The 15,494-nt window shown below is 36.8% G+C and overlaps 2 protein-coding genes across 10 annotated transcripts in view; one reads left to right on the top strand and one right to left on the bottom strand.

Annotated features, from left to right (window-relative positions):
- LOC133636338 (gastrula zinc finger protein XlCGF48.2-like) overlaps positions 1 to 15,494 on the bottom strand; it is a 359,822-nt gene that overhangs the window by 166,583 nt on the left and 177,745 nt on the right. The window lies entirely within an intron of this gene.
- Positions 1 to 15,494, top strand: part of LOC133636329 (gastrula zinc finger protein XlCGF57.1-like) — a 243,662-nt gene that overhangs the window by 116,408 nt on the left and 111,760 nt on the right. For all 7 annotated transcript variants that reach the window (XM_062030264.1, XM_062030255.1, XM_062030254.1 and 4 more), the window contains one exon: positions 1,235 to 1,606. In XM_062030264.1, the coding sequence (XP_061886248.1) occupies positions 1,235 to 1,606 (372 nt within the window). The remainder of the gene's footprint in view (positions 1 to 1,234; positions 1,607 to 15,494) is intronic.

Raw genomic sequence — 15,494 nt, 5'->3', positions numbered from 1 at the left:
TAAAGTTATTTTCCATTTAACTTCACCAGTTTTAGATTATTTTTATTCAAAATCGCTGAATTTTCACATTTGCCGTTCAAATACTGAGAAGAGACTTGCTGTGATCAGCAGCCAGTTGAGGCACGTCACTGCGTGGAGCCTCACCGTGGATTGCGCAATGACCGGCTAACTGCTGGCCTGCTGTGCAGTGAGATCGTATTGCTGTATGAATTATATTGTACATTTCCATAGTTTAGTTAGCTGAGGTATATAATGTACAGTGTATTTTGTCAACAACTGTATGTGTGTAACGTATTTCTTGTGCTGAGCAATCATAAAACGGCTGCGAAGACACACTGGCTGAGGCTCGCAGTAATCCCGCCTCCTGGTGGATAATGCACCCCCGCCGTAGAATGCACCCCCTGACGGGAGTGTTATATCAACTAAAGCCCACACTTAAACTTTCCACGTGCAAGATTGAATCTATTTAAAAAAGTTATTTAATAAGAAGCCAAAAAGTGCAAAAACAATAATGTTCGTGTTGGAGGAGTTGTGAATGACTGCTGGGCCACAACATTAGGTACACTTGCAGACTGCAGCACAGATTTCATATTTCAGTCATTCACAACTCCTCCAACACCAACATTATTGTTATAAACATTATAATTGTATGTAAAAAAACAACATTATGATTTCTACATTTTCAGAATGTGTTTGTTCTATTTTTAAACAAAGAAAACAATCTGCAGTTGTCTTTATTTTTAAGTTATCTTGCCGTGATTTTACCAGTCCGGCCAACTTGGAGTACATCTTCCTCCATGTGGCCCCCTCATCTAAAATGAGTTTAAACACCCCTAGCCTAGATCTTCCTGCAAAAAGCAGATACGAGAAAAAAATATAATTATGAAACGGAATAGATCCCTAAAGATTTGTTGAGTAATATCAGGGATTATCTGTTGGTGGCGTTCCCAGACATGTGGAACTATCTTGAGTTCCAGACGTCATTCTACACCACAAATTATGGTTAAGTTGAGAGATAAAGTTTAGGTGTCATAGACCGTATACAGAATAAAATATTTACACACTTTATATCAGTGAGTGTAAAGTAAAGAATGCCTCAATCAATGCTGCTTTGTTTTGCTACACATTTTTAACACAACACACGAAAAAACACAAATAATGTCATTGTGTTAACAGTGTCAGTCCAAAACTATTTGTATTCTCTCTTTATCTTATTTACTTATTTACCCAACAGACGTCCAGCAGCCCCTTCACATTAAAGAGGAAGAGGAGGATCCACAGCCCAACCACATTAAAAAGGAAGAGGAGGATCCACAGCCCACCCACATTAAAGAGGAAGAGGGTGATCCACAGCCCACCCACATTAAAGAGGAAGAGGATGATCCACAGCCCACCAACATTAAGGAGGAAGACGAGGATCCACAGCCCACCCACATTAAAGAGGAGGAGGAGGATCCACAGCCCCCCCACATGAAAGAGGAGGGAGAGTGTGTTGTAGGGCAGGAGGAGGATGATGTCAGCAAGTTTCCACTGACTGTTGTCTCTGTGAAGACTGAAGAGCATGAAGACAAAGCACCTGAGTCCTCACAGCTTCATCACAGTCCAAGTAAGCACATATCATTTTATTCTCAGGGCATTCAATCCATCACAACTGGACTGTTCACTTTGTCTTAGAAGACTCATCCAAGTAGGCTTCATCACTTCATGCTCATACACTTCAAGTCTTAAATCTAATCATTGCAATTTAGAGGGGAACTGCACTTTTTGGGGGAATTTTTCTATCGTTCACAATCATTATAAAAGACATGAGGGTGAATATATTTAAAAAAAAATCACATTCTAGCTAGGGCTGGGCAATATGGCCTTTTATTAATATGTGGATATGTTTAGTCCATGTCACGATACACCATATATATGTGGATATGTTTAGTCCATGTCACGATACACCATATATATGTGGATATGTTTAGTCCATGTCACGATACACCATATATATGTGGATATGTTTAGTCCATGTCACGATACACCATATATATGTGGATGTGTTTAGGCCATGTCACGATACACCATATATATGTGGATATGTTTAGTCCATGTCACGATACACCATATATATGTGGATGTGTTTAGGCCATGTCACGATACACCATATATATGTGGATATGTTTAGTCCATGTCACGATACACCATATATATGTGGATATGTTTAGTCCATGTCACGATACACCATATATATGTGGATGTGTTTAGGCCATGTCACGATACACCATATATATGTGGATATGTTTAGTCCATGTCACGATACACCATATATATGTGGATATGTTTAGTCCATGTCACGATACACCATATATATGTGGATGTGTTTAGGCCATGTCACGATACACCATATATATGTGGATATGTTTAGTCCATGTCACGATACACCATGTATACTGTATGTGGATATGTTTAGTCCATGTCACGATACACCATATATATGTGGATATGTTTAGTCCATGTCACGATACACCATATATATGTGGATATGTTTAGTCCATGTCACGATACACCATGTATACTGTATGTGGATATGTTTAGTCCATGTCACGATACACCATATATATGTGGATATGTTTAGTCCATGTCACGATACACCATATATATGTGGATATGTTTAGGCCATGTCACGATACACCATATATATGTGGATGTGTTTAGGCCATGTCACGATACACCATATATATGTGGATGTGTTTAGGCCATGTCACGATACACCATATATATGTGGATATGTTTAGGCCATGTCATGATACACCATATATATGTGGATATGTTTAGGCCATGTCACGATACACCATATATATGTGGATATGTTTAGGCCATGTCACGATACACCATATATATGTGGATGTGTTTAGGCCATGTCACGATACACCATATATATGTGGATATGTTTAGTCCATGTCACGATACACCATATATATGTGGATATGTTTAGGCCATGTCACGATACACCATATATATGTGGATATGTTTAGTCCATGTCACGATACACCATATATATGTGGATATGTTTAGTCCATGTCACGATACACCATATATATGTGGATATGTTTAGTCCATGTCATGATACACCATATATATGTGGATATGTTTAGTCCATGTCACGATACACCATATATATGTGGATATGTTTAGTCCATGTCATGATACACCATATATATGTGGATATGTTTAGGCCATGTCACGATACACCATATATATGTGGATATGTTTAGGCCATGTCACGATACACCATATATATGTGGATATGTTTAGGCCATGTCACGATACACCATATATATGTGGATATGTTTAGGCCATGTCACGATACACAATATATATGTGGATATGTTTAGTCCATGTCACGATACACCATATATATGTGGATATGTTTAGTCCATGTCACGATACACCATATATATGTGGATATGTTTAGGCCATGTCATGATACACCATATATATGTGGATATGTTTAGTCCATGTCATGATACACCATATATATGTGGATATGTTTAGTCCATGTCACGATACACCATATATATGTGGATATGTTTAGTCCATGTCATGATACACCATATATATGTGGATATGTTTAGTCCATGTCACGATACACCATATATATGTGGATATGTTTAGTCCATGTCATGATACACCATATATATGTGGATATGTTTAGGCCATGTCACGATACACCATATATATGTGGATATGTTTAGGCCATGTCACGATACACCATATATATGTGGATATGTTTAGGCCATGTCACGATACACCATATATATGTGGATATGTTTAGGCCATGTCACGATACACAATATATATGTGGATATGTTTAGTCCATGTCACGATACACCATATATATGTGGATATGTTTAGTCCATGTCACGATACACCATATATATGTGGATATGTTTAGGCCATGTCATGATACACCATATATATGTGGATATGTTTAGTCCATGTCATGATACACCATATATATGTGGATATGTTTAGTCCATGTCACGATACACCATATATATGTGGATATTTTGCCTTAGCCTTGAATGAACACTTGATGCATATAATCACAGCAGTATGATGATTCTATGTGTCTACATTAAAACATTCTTCTTCATACTGCATTAATATATGCTACTTTAAAACTTTCATGCAGAGAGGGAAACCACAACTAAGTCAATTTAGCAAAAGTGTATTTATTAAACAGTTATTAAGCAGTGGCACAAACATTCATGTCATTTCAAAACAGAAAGTGCAAGATTGTCAGAGACATTTTAAAACAAGCTATTAGTGCACTTTTGTGCATGATGTCACACAAGATATTTCAGTAAGTGTCAAATAAAAATGAGCTGCATAATAGGACATCAAATAGTGTATGTCCTTCACTATGTGGTAGGTTCCTGCGGACGTTATCTCCTTCTGTTGTTGACTATTTGTTTCATACGGTGTTGATGTGGAAATGGTTGCTTGGGCATTTTGTGGGTGTGGCACTGAACGGAGATGTTGACATGCAGAGTTTCAAGCACTCTTCATTCTCTAGCGGGTGACTTTTCAAATGATGCTACATTAGCAGTGCTGCTACTTTTTGTAGCAACGCTTTTGCCGCATACTTGTTCACCATCTACCTGCTTGAAGCCAAACCACCGCCAGACGATGGACCCCCTGCTGTTTTTTGGGGGGGAATTAATTCTGCCTTCATTTGTTACCAGATTGGCACCTTCTTTCTCTCGTATTACCACTAGCACCACAGCTAACGCTACCATGCCGCTACCTGTCTGCTCCGTGAGAGCGTATGACGTTGCACACGTGACAGTATGTGACGTATGTAAGAAGGTGCGCTTGTTTTATGTCTCTGTGAGAAGGAGAGACAAGAAAGTGTGAGAAGAGCCTGTAGTGTAATGCCTGCAGCTAAAAGCAACTGTGTGAGAACGTATACTCCAATATCACCATATAGTCATTTTCTATATCGCACAGAGACAAACCCACGATATATCCAGTATATTCCATATATCACCCAGCCCTAATTCTAACTCATAAATGTAAATAAAAGTCCACTTGCAATGGAGCCAATGGGAGGTCCTCTATAACCATCCAAAATACACCAACAATACTCCATTTGCATTTTGTGGCTTGAATGTCCACCAAGTGTTAGTTGACTTGACTTGACTTGACTTGACTTTGACTTTATTTGGAACATGCAAGCATACAACATGATACATCACACATGCATGCATACAACATGATACATCACACATGCATGCATACAACATGATACATCACACATGCATGCATACAACATGATACATCACACATGCATGCATACAACATGATACATCACACATGCATGCATACAACATGATACATCACACATGCATGCATACAACATGATACATCACACATGCATGCATACAACATGATACATCACACATGCATGCGTACAGCATGATACATCACACATGCATGCATACAACATGATACATCACACATGCATACAACATGATACATCACACATGCATGCATACAACATGATACATCACACATGCATGTATACAACATGATACATCACACATGCATGCATACAACATGATACATCACACATGCATGCATACAACATGATACATCACACATGCATGCATACAACATGATACATCACACATGCATGCATACAACATGATACATCACACATGCATGCATTCAACATGATACATCACACATGCATGCATACAACATGATACATCACACATGCATGCATGCAACATGATACATCACACATGCATGCATACAACATGATACATCACACACGCATGCATACAACATGATACATCACACATGCATGCATACAACATGATACATCACACATGCATGCATACAACATGATACATCACACATGCATGCATACAACATGATACATCACACATGCATGCATACAACATGATACATCACACATGCATGCATACAACATGATACATCACACATGCATGCATACAACATGATACATCACACATGTATGCATACAACATGATACATCACACATGCATGCATACAACATGATACATCACACATGCATGCATACAACATGATACATCACACATGCATGCATACAACATGATACATCACACATGCATGCATACAACATGATACATCACACATGCATGCATACAACATGATACATCACACATGCATGCATACAACATGATACATCACACATGTATGCATACAACATGATACATCACACATGCATGCATACAACATGATACATCACACATGCATGCATACAACATGATACATCACACATGCATGCATACAACATGATACATCACACATGCATGCATACAACATGATACATCACACATGCGTGCATACAACATGATTCATCACACATGCGTGCATACAACATGATGCATCACACATGCGTGCATACAACATGATACATCACACATGCATGCATACAACATGATACATCACACATGCATGCATACAACATGATACATCACACATGCATGCATACAACATGATACATCACACATGCATGCATACAACATGATACATCACACATGCATGCATACAACATGATACATCACACATGCATGCATACAACATGAAACATCACACATGCATGCATACAACATGATACATCACACATGCATGCATACAACATGATACACCACACATGCAAGCATACAACATGATACATCACACATGCATGCATACAACATGATACATCACACATGCATGCATACAACATGATACATCACACATGCATGCATACAACATGATACATCACACATGCATGCATACAACATGATACATCACACATGCATGCATACAACATGATACATCACACATGCATGTATACAACATGATACATCACAATTTCCAGTTTGTCTTTTCAACATGTTGGAAAAGGAGTAGGAAGAAGCAGAGCTTATTTAATCCTACCACTTTTCTTTTACATAACAGTTGCTAAAACTTTAGTTGACTTCCTGTTGTCAATGTATTCACAATATACTCCATAAGTAATCACAATGAAAATAAATCAATAATAATGAGTGAAGTAAGTTATATTTCATATGGTGAGATGAGTAAGATGATGTAGAAAATGAATGATGGATGAAATAAATTGAGAATGTTTATCATGGTTCTTCTTCTTTGTACTTTGTAAACACTTTAAGTGTGAAGAGTTTCTTGAAGTGGATCATATTAGTACATTGTTTGATTGCTTTGCTTCATCCATTCCATCATTTAATTCCACATACTGATATACTGAAGGTCTTAAGTGTTGTACGTGCATACAAATGTTTTCATTACATTTTTCTCTAAATTATATTTCTCCTCTTTTTTTGAGAATTGTACATTCTTGGGTAGCAGGTTATAGTTTGCTTTGTGTATCATTTTAGCTGTTTGCAAACTCACTATGTGGTGGAATTTCAGTATTTTTGATTCTATAAATAAAGTGTTTGTATGTTCTCTATATCCAATATGAAGTTCCATGAATTTAAAGAAGAAATGATAGAAGAATGGAAAGAAATGATGGATGGATGGAAAGATGATATGAAAGAAATGAAAGAAGAAATTTAAGAATTGAAAAAAGAGAACAACTCCAGAAATAGTGAAGCCACTGAAATGAGCAAACAAATGAAGATCCTTCAAGAAGACAACAACATGCTGAGGAATATCATAGATGAAATGGATCAGGACAAACGAATGAATGATATCATCGTGACTGGGCACCGAATTAAACCAAGATCCTATGCAAAAGCTGTGAATAATGAAGGTGAACCAGATGAAATGGATATGGTCTCAGCAGAACAGCAAGTGGTCAACTTTCTGCAATCAAAAGAAATTGAAATTGACATTAATAGCATGGAAACATGTATCCCACTGAACGGAAGAAACAACAACGCCACTCCAGTCGTGCTCGTGAAACTCGTAAACAGAAAATCTAAAATGGCATTGCTGAGACAGGGAAAGAAGCTGAAGGGAACAAATGTGTACATGAATGAGCATCTCACAAAACGTAATGCTGGAATCGCCAAGAAAGCACGCGACTTGAGGAAGCAGGGAAAAATCCAGGGAACTTGGAGCACCAACTGTAAAATCTACATCAAGCTGAATGGAGGTCCAGAAGCAAGAGTACTTGTTGTCCATGACATCAAGGACCTGGACAATTTTTGAAGTTTACACAGCTACCAAAACAACGATGATAATGGACTCTGACAGAAAACAAGCACCTAAATTCAGCATGGACACTACTATGTTCCAAGGGACGACTAAACAAGAGGACCTACATTCAGGATTGCATCCACCTACACTTATTGAGATTATTGAAACAACATCAAAGATTGTTGAACAAGAAAATATGGAACTAAAAAATGTCTGCCACAAAGATCACAAAAACCAGGATTTGGAAAATGATATAGATCCAGATACAATTTTTTTTCCCCACATCAGTAATAATTGTTTTTATTATACAGATGATCAATATAATAGCAACATTACATGCGATAACAAATTGTCAATTATTCATTTTAATAGCAGAAGCTTGTATGCAAACTACAACAACATTAAGAACTTTTTGGAACACATCAACGAACCCTTCAAAGTGATTGCTGTCACAGAAACATGGATTGACGACAAAAAAGGAATAGATTTTGATCTGGAAAGATATGAACTAAACTACATCAACAGAACCAACAAAAATGGAGGAGGAGTAGCTGTGTACGTGATGAAGAACCTGAACTACAAAGTGGTAAAAAACATGTCATTTGCTATAGATAATATCTTAGAATGTATAACCATTGAAATATGTCAGGAAAAAAGGACAATCATATTCATCAGTTGTATATATAGATCACCTAAGTCAAGTATAGAAACATTTGAAGAATGGATCAAGGAAACTTACACGGACAATGATCAAAGAATAATGTTCTTATGTGGTGACTTTAATATTGACTTATTGAACCCCAACAAGCAAAAGTCTATTGATGACTTCATTGATACAATATACAGCATCAGTTTATATCCAAAAATCACAAAGCCAAGCAGAATCACAGCACACTGTGCCACGCTTATTGATCATATTTTTACCAATGAGTTTGACAATAACACTACAAGTGGTCTACTTATAACCGATGTTAGTGATCATCTGCCAGTTTTTAAAATATATGATGGAAACTACAAGAAGAACATGGAAGACAAAAGGACATTTCGAAGACTGTGCACAGAGAAGAGGATGACTGCTTTCAAAATTGAGCTACAAAAGCAAGATTGGGACAATGTGTACAAGGAAAAAGAGGTTGATGAAGCATATGAACATTTCTTAAACAAGTTCATAATACTTTATGACAAACATTGTCCATGGATACAACTCAGTAATAAGCAGAGAAAGAATAATCAACCATGGATGACAAAAGGATTAAAAAATGCTTGTAAGAAGAAGAATACACTATATAGAAAATGTATAGCACAAAGAACTATAGAGGCAGAAATTAAGTACAAAAAGTATAAAAACAAGTTAACATACATACTACGATCATGTAGAAAAGAATATTACAGTGAATTATTGGACAGGAACAAAAATAATATGAGAGCAACATGGGGCATCCTCAATAGCATTATTAAAAATGGAACTTAGAGGGATTACCCCCAATACTTCTTAGACGGAAATAAAAAAAAATGACAACATAAAGGAAGTAGTTGAAAGCTTCAATAATTATTTTGTAAATATTGGACCAAAATTGGAAGAAAGGATTCCAGACCCAGTTTCAATTGAGGACTATAATGATACCATAGAGCCAAATCCCAACTCCATGTTCCTCAGTAATGTGACACAGGAGGAAATAGTTACAATTGTGAAAAAAAATGTAAATCTAAGACTTCAACTGATTGTAACAGAAATGATATGGAAACCATAAAAAAGGTTCTAGAAGAGATCTCAGGACCATTCATGTATATTAGTAACCTATCATTTCAAATACCCAAACACAATGAAAATAGCTAAAGTTGCACCAATTTATAAGACTGGAGACAAACATCAATTTACAAATGATAGACCTGTTTCTTTACTTCCACAGTTTTCTAAAATCATTGAAAAAGTGTCCAATAACAGATTAGAGAGTTTCACAAACAAACATAGAATACTAGAAGAGAACCAATATGGATACACAGCTAATGTTTCAACTTTGATGGCTTTAATTGAAATGACAGAAGAAATGAGCAATGCAATAGATAGTAAAAAAATGTGCAGCAGCAGTGTTGTTGGATCTAACTAAAGCATTTGACACAATTAATCACAATATTTTCATCCAAAAACTAGAAGGATATGGCATCAGAGGGTTGGTCTTAAACTGGATAAGAAGTTATTTAACCAACAGGAAACAATACGTGAAGCTAGGCCAACACACTTCTACAACACTAAATATATCCTGTGGTGTACTTCAGGGATCAATACTAGGACCTACATTATTCAATCTCTATATAAATGACATTTGTAAAGTTACAAAAGATTTAAAGTTAGTATTATTTGCAGATAATACAACAGTGTTTTGTTCAGGAGAGAACACACAGAAGATAATACAAATAATAACAGAACAAATTAACAAATTAAAAAGATGCTTTGACAAAAACAGACTATGTAACACAGTTAATGAATGAAGTGTACTTTTGTAGTTATTTCCCATATTTCTACACAATAAGTCAGATATGTAAAACTAGTGAGCAGTAGAGAATATGAAGTCATTTTTTGTCATGTCTGTTTATCATGTTTTGTTTTGGCCATGTGTTTGTTTTTTGGACTCTTTTTGGTTCCTGGTTGCACTTCCTGGTTTGTTTGTTTCCATAGCAACTCATTAGTTTTCACCTGTCCTGTCACGCACCTGTTTCACGTTTTGAGTCACACACCTGTTTTCACTGATCATGTCACTATTTAAATCTGTCTTTTTCTGTTGGTCTTCCTGGCGACATCACCTTCTCTGCACATTTATTCTCTGCCCTCTTTATGATTGCGTCTTCATGCCATGTTCTATGTCAAGTAAGTTTGTGTTTATTGTTCATAGTTTTTGTGCCCACGTGCATGTCTTTTGTTTCATAGCCAAGTTTGTTACCTCCTCTGTGAGCGCCTTTTGTTTATTCCTTTTTATTGTCCTCATATTAAATTATGTACTCACCTCCAAGCCGTGTCCAGTCAAGTTGCTTTGCACCTCGGAAAAACAATCCACGCCAAGGACCAAGTCGTGACATTTTTGGTCTAGAACATGTTTTGCTTTATTCATTTATGACGTGTTTCTTGCTACTTTATGTTGTATATTTTTTACATGAGATTTCCAGTTCAATTTATCATCAATTATTATACCTAGAAATTTGGTTTCATTTACTCTTTCAATTTATATTCCGTCTATTTGTATTTGTGTTTGACTTTCCCTTCTACTGTTACCAAATAGCATTATTTTACTTTTACTGAGATTCAAAGATTGTCAAAGCATCTTTTTAATGTGTTCATTTCTTCTGTTATTATTTGTATTATCTTCTGTGTGTTCTCTCCTGAACAAAACACTGTTGTATCATCTGCAAATAATACTAACTTTAAATATTTTATAACTTTACAAATGTCATTTATATAGAGATTGAATAATGTAGGTCCTAGTATTGATCCCTGAGGTACACCACAGGATATATTTAGTGTTGTAGAAGTGTGTTGGCCTAGCTTCACGTATTGTTTCCTGTTAGTTAAATAACTTCTTATCCAGTTTAAGACCAACCCTCTGATGCCAGATCCTTCTAGTTTTTGGATGAAAATATTGTGATTAATTGTGTCAAATGCTTTAGTTAGATCCAACAACACTGCTGCTGCACATTTTTTACTATCTATTGCATTGCTCATTTCTTCTGTCATTTCAATTAAAGTCATCAAAGTTGAAACATTAGCTGTGTATCCATATTGGTTCTCTTCTAATATTCTATGTTTGTTTGTGAAACTCTCTAATCTCTTATTGGACACTTTTTCAATGATTTTAGAAAACTGTGGAAGTCAAGAAACAGGTCTATAATTTGTAAATTGATGTTTGTCTCCAGTCTTATACAAACCCCGTTTCCATATGAGTTGGGAAATTGTGTTAGATGCAAATATAAACGGAATACAATGATTTGCAAATCCTTTTCAAGCCATATTCAATTGAATGCACTACAAAGACAACATATTTGATGTTCAAACTCATAAACTTGATTTTTTTTTTGCAAATAATAATTAACTTAGAATTTCATGGCTGCAACACGTGCCAAAGTAGTTGGGAAAGGGCATGTTCACCACTGTGTTACATGGCCTTTCCTTTTAACAACACTCAGTAAAGGTTTGGGAACTGAGGAGACACATTTTTGAAGCTTCTCAGGTGGAATTCTTTCCCATTCTTGCTTGATGTACAGCTTAAGTTGTTCAACAGTCCGGGGGTCTCCCTTGTGCTATTTTAGGCTTCACACATTTTCAATGGGAGACAGGTCTGGACTACAGACAGGCCAGTCTAGTACCCGCACTCTTTTACTATGAAGCCACGTTGATGTAACACGTGGCTTGGCATTGTTTTGCTGGAATAAGCAGGGGCGTCCATGGTAACATTGCTTGGATGGCAATATTTGTTGCTCCAAAACCTGTATGTACCTTTCAGCATTAATGGTGCCTTCACAGATGTGTAAGTTACCCATGTCTTGGGCACTAATACACCCCCATACCATCACACATGCTGGCTTTTACACTTTGCGCCTAGAACAATCTGGATGGTTCTTTTCCTCTTTGGTCCGGAGGACACCACGTCCACAGTTTCCAAAAACAATTTGAAATGTGGACTCGTCAGACCACAGAACACTTTTCCACTTTGTATCAGTCCATCTTAGATGAGCTCAGGCCCAGCGAAGCTGACGGCATTTCTGGGTGTTGTTGATAAACGGTTTTCGCCTTGCATAGGAGAGTTTTAACTTGCACTTACAGATGTAACGACCAACTGTAGTTACTGACAGTGGGTTTCTGAAGTGTTCCTGAGCCCATGTGGTGATATCCTTTACACACTGATGTGGCTTGTTGATGCAGTACAGCCTGAGGGATGGAAGGTCACGGGCTTAGCTGCTTACGTGCAGTGATTTCTCCACATTCTCTGAACCCTTTGATGATATTACGGAGCGTAGATGGTGAAATCCCTAAATTCCTTGCAATGAGAAAGGTTTTTCTTAAACTGTTCAACAATTTGCTCAGGCATTTGTTGACAAAGTGGTGACCCTCGCCCCATCCTTGTTTGTGAATGACTGAGCATTTCATGGAATCTACTTTTATACCCAATCATGGCACCCACCTGTTCCCAATTTGCCTGTTCACCTGTGGGATGTTCCAAATAAGTCTTTGATGAGCATTCCTCAACTTTATCAGTATTTATTGCCACCTTTCCCAACTTCTTTGTCATGTGTTGCTGACATCAAATTATAAAGTTAATGATTATTTGCAAAAAAATTTTTTTATGAGTTTGAACATCAAATATGTTGTCTTTGTAGCATATTCAACTGAATATGGCTTGAAAAGGATTTGCAAATCATTGTCTTCTGTTTATATTTACATCTAACACCATTTCCCAACTCATATGGAAACAGGGTTTGTAAATTGGTGCAACTTTAGCTATTTTCATTGTGTTTGGGTATTTGAAATGATAGGTTACTAATATACATGAATGGTCCTGAGATCTCTTCTACAACCTTTTTTATGGTTTCCATATCAATTCTATTACAATCAGTTGAAGTCTTAGATTACAGGATTATAACTATTTCCTCCTGTGTCACATTACTGAGGAACATGGAGTTGGGATTTGGCTCTATGGTATCATTATAGTCCTCAATTGAAACTGGGTCTGGAATCCTTTCTTCCAATTTTGGTCCAATATTTACAAAGTAATTATTGAAGCTTTCAACTACTTCCTTCATTTTGTCATTATATGTGTTTCCGTCTAAGAAGTATTGGGGGTAATCCCCCCAAATATAAGCTTTGGCTTCAGCCTATTCCTTTTTCTTTTCTTTTCTTTTTGTGTGTAAATGTGTATGATTGTTAAATATGTATCACCTGTACTGTTAAACTGCTCACACAGAATGGTTGATGGTTGATTATATGATGGAAATAAACTTATTTCATTAAAATAAACATATGGGACGCAGGTTGTCTTACGTCAGCACCAGAAGTGGTCAAATCAGCTGCTAACCTGGCAGGTTTTTTGGGGATGAATAGGGAAGTCCTTCTTTAGCTGCCATCTTGTTTTATCATATATTGCTGCCTTTGCACCTGTCACTGTTCACTTTTGTATGCACATTAAATCAACAACACACCTTGACTTTGGAGCAATGTTCACAGACTCTAGTATTTGGCTCTCTATTAGATGTGACAGTGCCTACCTCTTTAGGACCACCCTTTCTAGATATATAAAGATGTGTATTTACAACATTAATATATACATACTATGCAAATATAAAAAAGGTAAGCTTTTAGTTAATTTTAATAAGTTTTGTTTTAAATGTTTTGTTTGTCATTTGTTTTTAATCTTCATTATTTACTTCAAGTTATTACAGTATGTCTCTATATACATATTTATTTGATACATTTTGGCCAAAGGAGGCACATTTTAATTTCTTACTCACACTTGTTATTACATATGTTGGCCAGAGGGGGATGAATAGGGAAGTCCTTCTTTAGTCCTTCTTTAGCTGCCGTCTTGTTTTATTATATATTGCTGCCTTTGCACCTGTCAATGTTCACTTTTTATGCACATTAAATCAACAAAAAATCCTGACTTTGGAGCAAAAAAACCCATATTCAATTGAATGCACTACAAAGACAACATATTTGATGTTCAAACTAATAAACTGTATTTATTTTTGCAAATAATAATTAACTTAGAATTTCATGGCTGCAACACGTGCCAAAGTAGTTGGGAAAGGGCATGTTCACCACTGTGTTACATGGCCTTTCCTTTTAACAACACTCAGTAAACGTTTGGGAACTGAGGAGACACATTTTTGAAGTGGAATTCTTTCCCATTCTTGCTTGATGTACAGCTTAAGTTGTTCAACAGTCCGGGGGTCTCCCTTCTGCTATTTTAGGCTTCATAATGCACCACACATTTTCAATGGGAGACAGGTCTGGACTACAGGCAGGCCAGTCTAGTACCCGCACTCTTTTACTATGAAGCCACGTTGATGTAACACGTGGCTTGGCATTGTCTTGCTGAAATAAGCAGGGGCGTCCATGATAACGTTGTTTGGATGGCAACATATGTTGCTCCAAAAGCTGTATGTACCTTTCAGCATTAATGGTGCCTTCACAGATGTGTAAGTTACCCATGTCTTGGCCACTAATACACCCCCATACCGTCACACATGCGGCTTTTACACTTTGCGCCTAGAACAATCCGGATGGTTCTTTTCCTCTTTGGTCCGGAGGACACGACGTC

Source organism: Entelurus aequoreus, linkage group LG20, assembly GCF_033978785.1.
Source record: "Entelurus aequoreus isolate RoL-2023_Sb linkage group LG20, RoL_Eaeq_v1.1, whole genome shotgun sequence".
Classification (NCBI taxonomy): domain Eukaryota; kingdom Metazoa; phylum Chordata; class Actinopteri; order Syngnathiformes; family Syngnathidae; genus Entelurus; species Entelurus aequoreus.
This window is presented reverse-complemented; position numbering and strand designations above follow the sequence as displayed.